This window comes from Saimiri boliviensis, chromosome 5 (genome assembly GCF_048565385.1).
Source record: "Saimiri boliviensis isolate mSaiBol1 chromosome 5, mSaiBol1.pri, whole genome shotgun sequence".
NCBI classification, from domain to species: domain Eukaryota; kingdom Metazoa; phylum Chordata; class Mammalia; order Primates; family Cebidae; genus Saimiri; species Saimiri boliviensis.
The window spans coordinates 151,391,485-151,405,585 of NC_133453.1; the positions used below are offsets into that span (position 1 = coordinate 151,391,485).

The window sequence follows — 14,101 nt, forward strand, 5'->3', positions numbered from 1 at the left end:
ACGTGCTGCCAAGCGGACGGACCTGGAGTGTGCTGTGCTGAATGAGATGGGCCTGGCACAAAAGCAGCAGCACCGTGTGATTGTACTCAGATGAGGTGCCTAGGAGTCGTATTTGTGGGACAGGAAGTGGGATGCTGACTGCCAGCGTCTGGGGAAGGGGGAATGGGAGTTGTTGAATGGGTACAGGGTTTTGGGTCTACAAGATGAGTTCTGGATATGGATGATGGTGATGGTTGCACAGCAATGTGAATAAACAACACTACTATGCACTGAAAATGGCTAAGATGGTAAATTTTACGCATATTTTACCACACAAAAATCAAAACATTAAATAATGAAAAAAAGTTTTCAGGCCGGGCGCGGTGGCTCAAGCCTGTAATCCCAGCACTTTGGGAGGCCGAGGCAGGTGGATCACGAGGTCGAGAGATCGAGACCATCCTGGTCAACATGGTGAAACCCCGTCTCTACTAAAAATACAAAAAATTAGCTGGGCATGGTGGCACGTGCCTGTAATCCCAGCTACTCAGGAGGCTGAGGCAGGAGAATTGCCTGAACCCAGGAGGCAGAGGTTGCGGTGAGCCGAGATGGCGCCATTGCACTCCAGCCTGGGTAACAAGAGTGAAACTCCGTCTCAAAAAAAAAAAAAAAAAAAAAAAGCCGGGCGCGGTGCCTCAAGCCTGTAATCCCAGCACTCTGGGAGGCCGAGGCGGGTGGATCACAAGGTCAGGAGATCGAGACCATCCTGGTCAACATGGTGAAACCCCGCCTCTACTAAAAATACAAAACATTAGCTGGGCATGGTGGCACGTGCCTGTAATCCCAGCTACTCAGGAGGCTGAGGCAGGAGAATTGCCTGAACCCAGGAGGCGGAGTTTGCGGTGAGCCCAGATTGCGCCATTGCACTCCAGCCTGGGTAACAAGAGCGAAACTCTGTCTCAAAAAAAAAAAAAAAAAAGTTTTCAAAAGGAGAAGAAAATGGATACAAGTAGTAGTATTAAACAGATGACCCTCGAAATTATTCTGTAATTTTCCACACACAAAAGACAACATACATATTGTGAGATTTCATCTATATGAACTTGCACGACAGACAGCACTACTCATTGGTGATAGAAGTTAGAAATTGACCGGGCGTGGTGGCTCCTGCCTATAATCCCAGTACTTTGGGAGGTCAGGGCAGGCGGATCACTTGAGGTCAGGTGTTCAACACCAGCCTGGCCAACATGGAGAAACCCCCGTCTCTACTAAAAATACAAAAAATTAGCCAGGTGTGGTGGTGGGTGCTGTAATCTCAGTTACAGGGGGCTGAGGCAGGAGAATCACTTGAATCCAGGAGGCGTAGGTTTTGGTGAGCCAAGATCGAGCCACTTAACTCCAGCCTGGGCGACAGAGTGAAACTTTGTCTCCAAAAAAAAAAAGTCAGAAAGCATTTGCCTGGGTGAGGCGTCTGGGAGGAGCAGGATGGACTGAAAAGAGGTGTGTGGGAAACTTCTGGGGACTTGGAAATGTCCTGCATCTTGGTCAGGCTGATAGTTACACAGGCATGTATGTCAGTCAGGGTTCAGCCAGAAAAGCAGAATGAATAGGAAATACAAGTTAGGAGATTTACTGCAAGGAATTGGCTTATGCACTATGGGGGCTGGTTTGGCCAGTCTGAAATCTGGAGGGCAGGCTGTCAGAAAGTTACTGTCCTGCTTTAGGGTTCTGTCATGGTTACGACAAATTTCTACGAATTTAGTGGCTCTGGTAAACTGAAAAAGCCCCAGCAAATACTTGTGTCAAATCCCTGGACCCTGTGAATGAATGTTACTACTATGTTGAACCCCGTCACCACAGTGATGGGATGAGGAGGTGGGGCTTTTGAGAGGCGACAAGTCACAAGAGTAGAGTCCTGGTGAGTGGGATTTGTGCCCTTATAAAAGACACCCCAGAGAACTGCCTTTTCCCTTCCGCCATGTAAAGACACAACGAGAAGGCAGCACCGAGAACCAAACAGTGGGTCCTCACCAGACGCTCTCTGGTGCCTTTGTCTTGGGTTCTCAGCTTTCAGAACTGTGAAAGTCATCTGAAAACAACTTCAGACACTGCACCACTGCAATCCAGCTTGGGTGATAAAGCAAGGCTCTGTCTCAAAAAAACCCCAAAACCCAACAAAACCAAAACCAAAAACCCCAATAGGCTGTACAATCTGCATTTCCACCAGTAACGTAGGAGATTTCCAGTTGCTCCACACCCAGGCCAAGACCTGATACTGTCAAGTTTCTGTTTTGTCATTCTAATAGGTGCATAGTGGTAACTAATTGTACTGAATGTAAAAAATTACTTTTGGCCGGGCGCGGTGGCTCAAGCCTGTAATCCCAGCACTTTGGGAGGCTGAGGTGGGTGGATCACGAGGTCAAGAGATCGAGACCATCCTGGTCAACACGGTGAAACCCCGTCTCCACTAAAAAATCCAAAAAGGCCGGGCGCGGTGGCTCAAGCCTGTAATCCCAGCACTTTGGGAGGCCGAGGCGGGTGGATCACGAGGTCAAGAGATCGAGACCATCCTGGTCAACATGGTGAAACTCCGTCTCTACTAAAAATACTAAAAATTAGCTGGGCATGGTGTCGGGTGCCTGTAATCCCAGCTACTCAGGAGGCTGAGGCAGGAGAATTGCCTGAACCCAGGAGGCGGAGGTTGCAGTGAGCCAAGATCGTGCCATTGCACTCCAGCCTGGGCAACAAGAGCGAAACTCCGTCTCAAAAAAAAAAAAAAAAAAAAAAATCAAAAAAAAATTAGCTGGGGGGCCGGGCACGGTGGCTCAAGCCTGTAATCCCAGCACTTTGGGAGGCCGAGGCGGGTGGATCACGAGGTCGAGAGTTCGAGACCATCCTGGTCGACATGGTGAAACCCCGTCTCTACTAAAAATACAAAAAATCAGCTGGGCATGGTGGCGTGTGCCTGTAATCCCAGCTGCTCGGGAGGCTGAGGCAGGAGAATTGCCTGAACCCAGGAGGCGGAGGTTGCGGTGAGCCGAGATCGTGCCATTGCACTCCAGCCTGGGTAACAAGAGCGAAACTCCGTCTCAAAAAAAAAAAAAAAAAAAAAAAATTAGCTGGGCGTGGTGGCGCGTGCCTGTAATCCGAGCTACTCGGGAGGCTGAGGCAGGAGAATTGCCTGAACCCAGGAGGCGGAGGTTGCGGTGAGCCGAGATCGTGCCATTGCACTCCAGCCTGGGTAACAATCGAAACTCCGTCTCAAAAAAAAAAAAAAAAAAAAAAATCAAAAAAAAATTAGCTGGGGGGCCGGGCACGGTGGCTCAAGCCTGTAATCCCAGCACTTTGGGAGGCCGAGGCGGGTGGATCACGAGGTCGAGAGTTCGAGACCATCCTGGTCGACATGGTGAAACCCCGTCTCTACTAAAAATACAAAAAATCAGCTGGGCATGGTGGCGTGTGCCTGTAATCCCAGCTGCTCGGGAGGCTGAGGCAGGAGAATTGCCTGAACCCAGGAGGCGGAGGTTGCGGTGAGCCGAGATCGTGCCATTGCACTCCAGCCTGGGTAACAAGAGCGAAACTCCGTCTCAAAAAAAAAAAAAAAAAAAAAAAAATTAGCTGGGCGTGGTGGCGCGTGCCTGTAATCCGAGCTACTCGGGAGGCTGAGGCAGGAGAATTGCCTGAACCCAGGAGGCGGAGGTTGCGGTGAGCCGAGATCGTGCCATTGCACTCCAGCCTGGGTAACAATCGAAACTCCGTCTCAAAAAAAAAAAAAAAAAATTACTTTTAATTTAAAAAATTGAGGTGTAAGGCCGGGCGCGGTGGCTCAAGCTTGTAATCCCAGCACTTTGGGAGGCCGAGGCGGGTGGATCACGAGGTCGAGAGATCGAGACCATCCTGGTCAACATGGCGAAACCCCGTCTCTACTAAAAATACAAAAAATTAGCTGGGCATGGTGGCACGTGCCTGTAATCCCAGCTACTCAGGAGGCTGAGGCAGAAGAATTGCCTGAACCCGGGAGATGGAGGTTGCGGTGAGCCGAGATCGCGCCATTGCACTCCAGCCTGGGTAACAAGAGCGAAACTCCGTCTCAAAAAAAAAAAAAAAAAAAAAAAAAGAATTAATAAAAAAGAAAATTGAGGTGTAATGCATATACAGATCTTAAATCTGCAGTTCAGTGAGTTCTGTCACATGCACGTATCTGTGGGACCAACGAAGGTAGAGTTCGCTCCTATCACCCCCAGAAAGTCCTCCTTATCCCCTTTCAGGTAACAAGTCATGCCAGAGACAACCATTGTTGTGATTTCTGTGTTTTCTTTTTTTTTTTTTAAGACAGGGTTTCACCACATTGGTCAGGCTGGTCTTGAACTCCCGACCTCAGGTGATCTGCCCACCTTGGCCTCCAAAGTGCTTGGAGTACAGGCGTGAGCCACCACACCTGGCCCATTGTTGTGATTTCTATCACTGGAGACTAGTTCTACCTGTCCATTAACTTCATGTAAATGGAGTAATAATGGATCCTTTTAAGTCTGGTTGTTTTTTTTTTTTTTTTTTTTTTGAGATAGAGTCTCTCTGTTGCCCATGCTGGAGTGCAGTGGTGTCCAGGGTTCAAGTAGTTCTTCTGCCTCAGCCTCCAGAGTAGCTGGGACTACAGGTGAATACCACCACGCCTGGCTACTTTTTGTATTATTAGTAGAGACAGGGTTTCACCATGTCTCGTTGGAGGCCAGGCTGGTCTTCAACTCCTGACCTCGTGATCTGCCTGCCTTGGCTTCCCAAAGTGCTGGGATTACAGGCTTGAGCCACTGCACCCGGCTATGGAGTGCTTTTTTTTCTTTTTTTCAGCATAAAGTTCTTGAATTCCCTTATGTTGCTATGTATGAGCTGTGTGTTTTCACAGCTGAATTCCATTGCATGCCTATACTTCACTGTTTATCCATCTACCTCTTCATAGTCATCAGGATGTTTCTAGCTTTTAGCTCATGAATATTCAGATACAAATCTCTTGGTTGATGCATTTAAGAATTTATCTTGGATAAACACCTAAGGGTGAACTGCTGTTTCTCAGGAGTACATACATGTTTGACAAAAATGCCATATAGTTTCCCCAAGTGATTGTACTATCTTGTAACTTCCAGTTGCTCTAATCCCTGAAAATTCTTTGACATTGCCGGTCTTTTTATTTCAGCCATTCCAGAGGCTGTGGTGCTTGTGTAGTTTAATTGGCCATGTTGGTGCCTTCCTTGCCTCTTTGTGCTCATTAAAAAAAATGGCTTGGGCCAGATGCAGTGGCGCACACCTGTCATCCCAGCACTTTGGGAGGCTGAGGCCAAAGGACTACTTGGGCCTAGGAGTTCAGATCAGCCGGGAAACAGTGAGACCTTGCCTTTATTTTTATTTTTAAAATTTTTGATTCAGAGCCTTGCTCTGTCGCCCAGGCTGTAGTGCTGTAGCGTCATCTTGGCTCACTGCAACCTCCGCCTCCCAGGTTTAAGTGATTCTCATGCCTCAGCCTCCTGAGTAGCTGGTACTATAGACACATGCTATGATGCCTGGTTAATTTTTGTATTTTTAGTAGAGACAGGGTTTCGCCATATTGGTCAGCCTGGTCTCGAACTCCTGACCTGAGGTGCTCCTCCTGCCTCGGTCTCCCACAGTGCTGGGATCACAGGCATGAGCCACCGTACCCAGCCCCAGCTTTCACATTGAAGTCCATGGTGCATGTCAAATAAATTTTTGTTTATGGTATGAGGTAAAGATTAGCTTTTCTTTTACAGTTACCTAGTTCCAGCACTAGTTATTTACACATTATCCTTCCTCCATTACATTTTATGTTATCTTAGTAAAAAGGAAAACCACCTCAACTGACCATGTATTTCTGGACTCTATTCTGCTTCACTGATCTATTTCTTTATCAGTTTGCTAGTACCATACTATATTGATTACTCTAGCTTTAAAAAGCCTTGAAATCAGGCCAGGTGCAGTGGCTCACAACTGTAATCCCAGCACCTTGGGAGGCTGAGGTGGGCAGTTCATGAGGTCAGGAGTTCTAGGCCAGTGTGGCCAATATGGTGAAACACCATCCCTACTAAAAATATAAAAATTAGACAGGCATGATGGTGCGTGCCTGTAATCCCAGCTACTTGGGAGGCTGAGGCAGAACTGCTTAAAGCCAGGAAGCAGAGGTTGCAATGAGCTGAGATTGCGCCGTTGCAGTCCAGCCTGGGTGACTCCACCTTAAAAAAGAAAAAAAAAAAAAAAAAAAAAAAGCCTTGAAATCAGATAATGTAAGTCCTCTAACATTTTTCCTCTCCTTCCAGATTGCTCTGGCTACTCTAGGCCCTTTGTGTATCCATTTTAGAATCAGCTTGTCAAATTCTACAAAATGTCTGCTGGAATTAATTGGAACTGCAATGATTCTGTAGATCAGTTGGCGACAACTGATCTCTTAACCATGTTACTCTTCTAACTCATAAACATGCTACATCTTTTAATTTTGGTCTTTTTGTTTTTGAGACCGAGTTTCACTTGCTCAAGTTGGAGTGCAACGGGGCGACCCTGGCTCACTGCACCCTCCGCCTCCTGGGTTCAAGTGATTCTTCTGCCTCAGCCTCCCGAGTAGCTGGGATTACAGGTGCCCGTCACCACACCCGGCTAATGTTGTATTTTTAGTAGAGATGGAGGTTTCACCATGTTGGACAGGCTGGTCTTGAACTCCGGACCTCAGGTGACCTACATGCCTGGGCCTCCTAAAGTGCTGGGATTACAGATGTGAGCCACTGCATCTGGTCTATTAAGGCCTTTAGTCATCTCTGAGCAATGCTTTGTGGTTTTTTACATAAAGGAATTGTATATATTGTACCAAATGCATTCCTAGAAAATGGATATTTCCAATGTCATATTTTTTTTTTCCTTGGGAAGATGGGTATCACGACTTACAGGCTTCCTACATGCCTGTCTGGAAAACGACTAACAATTTTTTAAAAAGGTCTTAGAGAACCGTTAAGAAAAATTGAGTGAAAGACCCAATCCATTTTACACATATGATAGGGCTACATGCAGCATGGAGTTTGCTTTTTCACAGACACGAGCAAAGGAACAGCTCTCAGATTTGATGTAAAGATGGCTTTTTATTCAGAAAACTCAAGTGGTACTTGATGAAGGCAGCTAACATGATGATGTGATGTCCAGAGCCCTCTAGGTGCAACTGCCGGCCCCTCAGCGCCTCTGCTGCAGAGGCGCACTCTTCCCAGGGACCTGCAGCCAGTGAGACTGAGGCGTAGAAGGGCCTAGCCATCTTGATCCTACACAGTACCACCTGACGGCCAGTTCTGCTCACCCACATTGCGGACGCTCTCACCTCTGGCCCATCACTCCCTCTGTGCTGTCTGCAGGGCCCTGCTCCACATCTGATTCCACCTCAGAACTGGGCTCAACAATGGTAATTTCCTAAGACTCGGAAGTAGCTGCTCATTTGAAGGCCTCCCCAGTGAACTTCTCCTGAGACTTCTGAATAAAACCCAGGATGTGAATGGGCTACTCTCCAGATTTTGCTGTCTGTATGTAGGAAATGCTGATGCCGAAAGAGACCGTCTCAGGGAAAGGGCGCCCCAGTGCTTCGCTGTGAGGGCTCTTTGGAGTTCAGTGGTTACTTTTCGGAAGGAAATAAATAGTATCGTACTGAGTCACAGGGTTCGAGACATGCTGTGACGGTCGACTTTATGTTTCACCTGACTGGGCCAAGGGATGCTCAGATGGCTGGGAAAACATTACTTGGGGCTGTGTCTTTTGAGTGTTTCCAGAAGAGGTTAGCATTTCAGTTGGTATGAGCAAAGATCACCTTCATCAATGAGGGTGAGCATCATCAATCTGCTGAGAGTCTGAACAGAAGCAAAAGGCAGAGAGTGGAAAGGCCGATTTGCTCTCTGCTTGAGTTGGGATGTCCGCCTTCTCCTTCCCTCCAACACGGGCACTCCCTGGTTCTCCAGCCCTTGAACTCAGACTGGGACACGATCGGCTCTCCTGGTTCTTAGGTCTTCAGGGTTGGCATAGAACTGCACCACTGGCCTCCCCAGACCTCCAAGTTGCAGACAGCAGATCATGGGACTTCATAAGTCACTACTTCATGATAAGTATTTATGTAATCCTATTTATTCGTTTATCTGGAGGATCCTAACACACATGCAAAAAGTATACAAAGTAAATACGGAAAAATTGAATGGCATGGATAATTTTATTGAAAATATAACTGATTAGCTCACAAAAATTGCTCAGAAATATTGCTGGGCACAGTGACTCATGCCTGTAATCCCAGCACTTTGGGAGGCTTGAGGCAGGTAGATGACCTGAGCCCTGGAGTTCAAGACCAGTCTAGCCAACATGGAGAAACCCCCGTCCCACTAAAAATATAAAAATTAGCTGGGTTAGGGTTAGAAAATCACTTGAACCCAGGAGGCGGAGGTTGCAGTGAGCCAAGATTGTGCCACTGCACTGCAGCCTGGGCAATGGAGTGATCTGTTAAAAACAAACAAACAGGCCGGGCGCGGCGGCTCAAGCCTATAATCCCGGCACTTTGGGAGGCCGAGACGGGTGGATCACGAGGTCCAGAGATCGAGACCATCCTGGTCAACATAGTGAAACCCCGTCTCTACTAAAAATACAAAAAATTAGCTGGGCATGGTGGCACGTGCCTGTAATCCCAGCTACTCAGGAGGCTGAGGCAGGAGAATTGCCTGAACCCAGGGGGCGGAGGTTGCGGTGAGCCGAGATCGCGCCATTGCACTCCAGCCTGGGTAACAGGAGCGAAACTCCGTCTCAAAAAACAAACAAACAAACAAACAAAACCAAACAACAGTATGTACCAACAGCTGGCCATAAGTTAAGTTGGCCTTTTACATTTATTGATATTAGGTGAAGGTATTTTCCATGTGGAAATTCTCAGGTGCATAAAACATATAAACTTTTCTTTTTTCTTTTTTTTTTTAGAGACATGTCTTGCTCTGTCATCCAGGCTGGAGTGCAGTGATGCAATCATGGCTCACTGCAGCCTCGACCTCCTCATCTCACGCAATCCTCCCACCTCAGCCTCCCAAGGAGCTGGCACTACAGGCACGTGTCACCATGCTTGGCTAACTTTTTTTTTTTTTTTTTTTTTTTTTTTTTTGAGACGGGGTTTCGCTCTTGTTACCCAGGCTGGAGTGCAATGGCATGATCTTGGCTCACCGCAACCTCCGCCTCCTGGGTTCAAGCAATTTTCCTGCCTCAGCCTCCCTAGTAGCTGGGACTACAGGCGTGCGCCACCATGCCCAGCTAATTTTTGTATTTTTAGTGGAGACAGGGTTTCACCATGTTGACCAGGATGGTCTCGATCTCTTGACCTCGTGATCCACCCGCCTCGGCCTCCCAAAGTGCTGGGATTACAGGCTTGAGCCACCGCGCCCGGCGCTTGGCTAACTTTTAACAAGAAACATGGCAGTTTTAAAAATCAGATTCCATTTTCTCTATAGATTCCATTCTAGGAATAAAAGTGAATTTCAAGGTCTTGAACTTCTAGCCTCATGTAATTCTCTCACCTTAGCCTTTCAAAGTGCTGGGATTACAGGCTTGAGAGACTAAGCCCAGCTAAAATATAAACATTTCTAGACAGCTAAATCTAAGACAACTTTTAGGGAAGACAACATGTAAAACTCTATATAAAAACTTTCTGTGACTGAAGGACAGCAGGGAGAATAAAATAATTTTAAGTCCTTTATTTTGAATATCAGTAATCACATTTTCAAAATATAATTTAAAGGTATCAGTACCATAAATCTGTATCTTACAGTAGGAAATACAGCAGTAAACAGCTTATATACACTTTGCACTATTTACACAATTTTATATACACAACCCTGCATAGTATCTACTAATCTCCAGAAAAACCACCTACAATCCATTTGTCTGGACTGCGGACAAGTGGTTTTTGAGTCAGGGTCTCACTCTCTCACTCAGGTTGCACTGCAGTAGTACAATCATGGCTCACTGCAGCCTTGACCTCCTGGGCTCAAGTAATCCTCCCATCTTGGCCTCCCAAGTATCTGGGACTACAGGCATGTACTACCATGTCTGGGTACATTTTGTATTTTTGGCAGAATGGGGTTTCACCACGTTACCCAGACTGGCCTCGAACTCCTGGGCTCAAGTGATCCATCCGCCTGCCTTGGCCTCCCATAGTGCTGGGATTAGAGGCGTGAGCGACTGTACCTGGCTGACCGTGGACAAGTTTTACAAATAAACCAAAATAAAAAGATTCTCATTTTTCAGCTGCACAGGGTGGAAATGTACATGTGTGACGATGAAGTCTGAGATACTTATTACACTGAAGGTATTTAACTTTGTTCCATGCCAGCCATGAGGGACAGTGCTAGAGATTCCACTGTGGGAAGAATAAAAATAAGGTTAAAACAATAGGTTTAAATTAGTTGAAAAAAAGTTTTATTTGTTTGCTTGTTTTTTCTGAGACCAAGTTCTGCTCTGTCTTCCAGGCTGGAGTGCAGTGGCATGATCTAGGCTCACGGCAACCTCTGCCTCCCGTGTTCAAGCAATTCTCCTGCCTTAGCCTCCCGAGTAGCTAGGATTACAGGCATGTGCCACCATGCCAAGCTAATTTTTAGATTTTTAGTAGAGACAGGGTTTTGTCATGTTGTCCAGGATGGTCTCAAACTCCTGACCTCAATGATTTGGTTGGCCTCCCAAAGTGCTGGGATTACAGACTGAGCCATGGTGCCAGGCCAGGAGCTTTCTATACCTAAAAAAACTTAAAAAGTCTAGATTTGAAAAGGAATAGTTACAAAAGCTACACAAAAGTGAAGTGAGACAGAAATCTATTTGCCATGGACTTTATTTAATGGGAGTTTTAGAAATCTGTTGTAATAAATGGCATACTAGAAAGTAAGATCCTCAGGCTTACAAATTTACATTTGATATTCACTTACCTCACTGCAATGCTTAAAAAGCAATTCAAGGCATGGCACAACTGCTAAGGGACTTTTCGGTTTTGAAAATGGTGAGAAATTCTAATTCTTCATGGGATCAGTAACAAAACAATAACATACACTTAGTTACAAGAAAATACAAAAGTAGAAATATTTTAACATGATATACTCACAATGGGGAAAGGATCCTCTACACACGGCTTTGTTTAAAATGGTTACAAGAAACATATGGCAGTTTTTAAAATCAGACTCCATTTTCTCTATAGATTCCATTCTAGGAAGAAAAGTAAATTTCAAATAAGTAAGTGGGTTGGGGTTTACAGGTAGGCTAAGAGAAGGGGTTTCTTCATATTGGTCAAGCTGGTCTACAACTCCGGAACTCAGGTGATCCACCTGCCTCGGCCTCCCAAAGTGCTGGGATTACAGGCATAAGCCACCGCACCCAGCCCAGATTTAGGATTTTAAATAATTAAACCAAAAAACATTTGAAATTACTCCACAGATATATTGAAAAAGACCGGGTCTTGCTATGTTGCCCAGGCTGCTCTTAAGCTCCTGGGCTCAAGCAATCTTCCCCTCTCAGCCTCCTGAGAAGCTGGGAAAACCCATCTCTAAAAAAAAAAAAAAAAAAAAGCCGAAGCTGAAATGGTTACAGCGCAGATGCTTCAGAAGTCACATACTGCCGGGTGCGGTGGCTCAAGCCTGTAATCCCAGCACTTTGGGAGGCCGAGGCGGGTGGATCACGAGGTCGAGAGATCGAGACCAACCTGGTCAACATGGTGAAACCCCGTCTCTACTAAAAATACAAAAAATTAGCTGGGCATGGTGGCGCGTGCCTATAATCCCAGCTACTCAGGAGGCTGAGGCAGGAGAATTGCCTGAACCCAGGAGGCGGAGGTTGCGGTGAGCCGAGATCGCGCCATTGCACTCCAGCCTGGGTAACAAGAGCGAAACGCCGTCTCAAAAAAAAAAAAAAAAAAAAAAAAGAGTCACATACTTACTGCCAAGCACCCAGGCCCGCCTGCCAACCATCTGCAAACATGAGAGCCAAGTTCAACACCTTCATGATGGCTTCCTTCACGAAGCTGACCTGGAGACCAAGGTCGCAGAATACAAACTGTGTAATGAAGTTTGGACACTGATACCAACACTTATATCTATTTTAAATGAATCACAGAAAAAGCTCATCACCACAGTGACTGCCTTCTATGTTCTAGGCTCTGAACCACACCCATTTGGGACTAGGGGCCCGTGCATTTACTGATTGTAAGGTACAGGTGGTATTAGCAGTAGAGTCAAACCAAAAGAAGAAACTATTAAGATCTTTTCCTAGGATGGCCATTTACATTCACCAATGAAACTAGGACAAGTAATTCTAGCGGTTTTAATATGACTGAATTCAAGTGGACATGCTATTACTCTACAACTGCAGACACAACTTCCCAACTGAATCTCATGTTGCTCTTAGATGCAATTTCTACTGATAGGGCACTCCTCCTTCTGTTTATCTTTAAGAGACTGGGTCTTTCTCTGTTAGCTAAGCTGGGGTGCAGAGTGCAGTGACGTGATCATAGTTCACTGCAGCCTCGAACTCCTGGCCTCAAACAATGCTCCCAGTACAGCTTCTCAAGCAGCTGGGCCTCCACCTGTGCACTATCATGTCTGCTAATCTTTTAAATTTTTTGTGAAGACAGGGTCTTGCTATGTTTCCCAGGCTGGTCTTGAACTCTTGGCCTCATAAGACTCACCCGCCTCAGTTTTCCAAACTGCTGGGATTACAGGCGTGAGCCAGTGTGGCCAGCCTGGGACATTCGCTTGTAACCTCATTTGATCTGGTTCTTCCTTAAAGAATACTCTACAGGACAAAGGCTTAATCATCATAAAATCCCAAAGCAGGCAGACAGCCTAGTTTGCCCAGCAGTGGTCACATCGGCAGGACACAGCTCATGTACCTTTTCTCTCAGCAGACACCGGTCATGGATGGTTGACAGGTACCTATAGTGAATTTTAATCAATTGATCTAAATCCTTGGCTTCCTCGACTTGATGTTGAAACTCCAGGCCCGTACTGTGTAGAATCTTGGAAGAGAAAGATAAAAAGCTTACTCAGCAGCTTCCTTTGAGGACTTGTGTGCCGCCCACAAATCTTTTTACTAAGCTCTTCTACTCCTCTCAAATTCTTCCTTCAATAATCCCATCTACAAAGTTTCTTCAAGTACCATTCTTCAAAGGCTGGCTGGATACTTTGGCGTTCTGATCCTAAGAGGACGGCAGGGGCAGCCACTTGCACAGTGAACGAACGAACGCCAAACTCTGGGCTAACAGACTTTCTGGTAGGAAGGTGCAAGTACATTAAACTGTATAGAAGATACAATGATTAAAAAAAGTCAAATGTGTTACTTTTATACAAATAATTACAGTGATTTTGTTTCTTTCTTTTTTTTTTTTTTGGAGACGGAGTTTCGCTCTTGTTACCCAGGCTGGAGTGCAATGGCGCGATCTCGGCTCACTGCAACCTCTGCCTCCTGGGCTCAGGCAATTCTCCTGCCTCAGCCTCCCGAGTAGCTGGGCTTACAGGCTTGAGCCACCGCGCCCGGCCGAATTTATGTTTCTTAAGTTCCATTTTTCATGCTTCATCTTTCTCTAAAATGAATATGAGTATACTTCCTTCATCTTTCTCTAAAATGAATATGAGTATACTTCCTTCATCTTTCTCTAAAATGATTATGAGTATACTTCCTTTTTTTTTTTTTTTTTTTTTTGAGACGGAGTTTCGCTCTTGTTACCCAGGCTGGAGTGCAATGGCGCGATCTCGGCTCACCGCAACCTCCGCCTCCTGGGTTCAGGCAATTCTCCTGCCTCAGCCTCCTGAGTAGCTGGGATTACAGGCACGCGCCACCATGCCCAGCTAATTTTTTTTGTATTTTTAGTAGAGACGGGGTTTCACCATGTTGACCAGGATGGTCTCGATCTCTGGACCTTGTGATCCACCCGCCTCGGCCTCCCAAAGTGCTGGGATTACAGGCTTGAGCCACCGCGCCCGGCCCCCTTTTTTTTTTTTTAAGACGGAGTTTCGCTGTTGTTACCCAGGCTGGAGTGCAATGGCGCCATCTCCGCTCACCGCAACCTCCGCCTCCTGGGTTCAGGCAATTC

At 46.2% G+C, this 14,101-nt stretch overlaps 2 protein-coding genes across 9 annotated transcripts in view; both read right to left on the bottom strand.

The window, feature by feature from the left end:
- LOC141584715 (uncharacterized) overlaps nt 1-7,321 on the bottom strand; it is a 38,607-nt gene extending 31,286 nt beyond the window's left edge. The window contains exon 1 of the mRNA XM_074400190.1: nt 7,131-7,321. Within this exon, the coding sequence (XP_074256291.1) occupies nt 7,131-7,321 (191 nt within the window). The remainder of the gene's footprint in view (nt 1-7,130) is intronic.
- TUBGCP5 (tubulin gamma complex component 5) overlaps nt 6,260-14,101 on the bottom strand; it is a 46,635-nt gene continuing 38,793 nt past the window's right edge. For 6 of the 8 annotated variants that reach the window (XM_074400154.1, XM_074400157.1, XM_074400153.1 and 3 more), the window contains 4 exons: nt 12,902-13,027; nt 11,951-12,039; nt 11,123-11,223; nt 9,711-10,390 (listed from right to left, as the gene is read on the bottom strand). In XM_074400154.1, coding sequence (XP_074256255.1) covers nt 10,344-10,390; nt 11,123-11,223; nt 11,951-12,039; nt 12,902-13,027 — 363 coding nt within the window. In that variant the 3' untranslated portion in view covers nt 9,711-10,343. Of the gene's footprint in view, nt 8,494-8,603; nt 8,622-9,710; nt 10,391-11,122; nt 11,224-11,950; nt 12,040-12,901; nt 13,028-13,054; nt 13,306-14,101 lie in introns of those variants that run through there. The other 2 variants (XM_074400159.1, XR_012517920.1) reach the window with 2 other exon arrangements.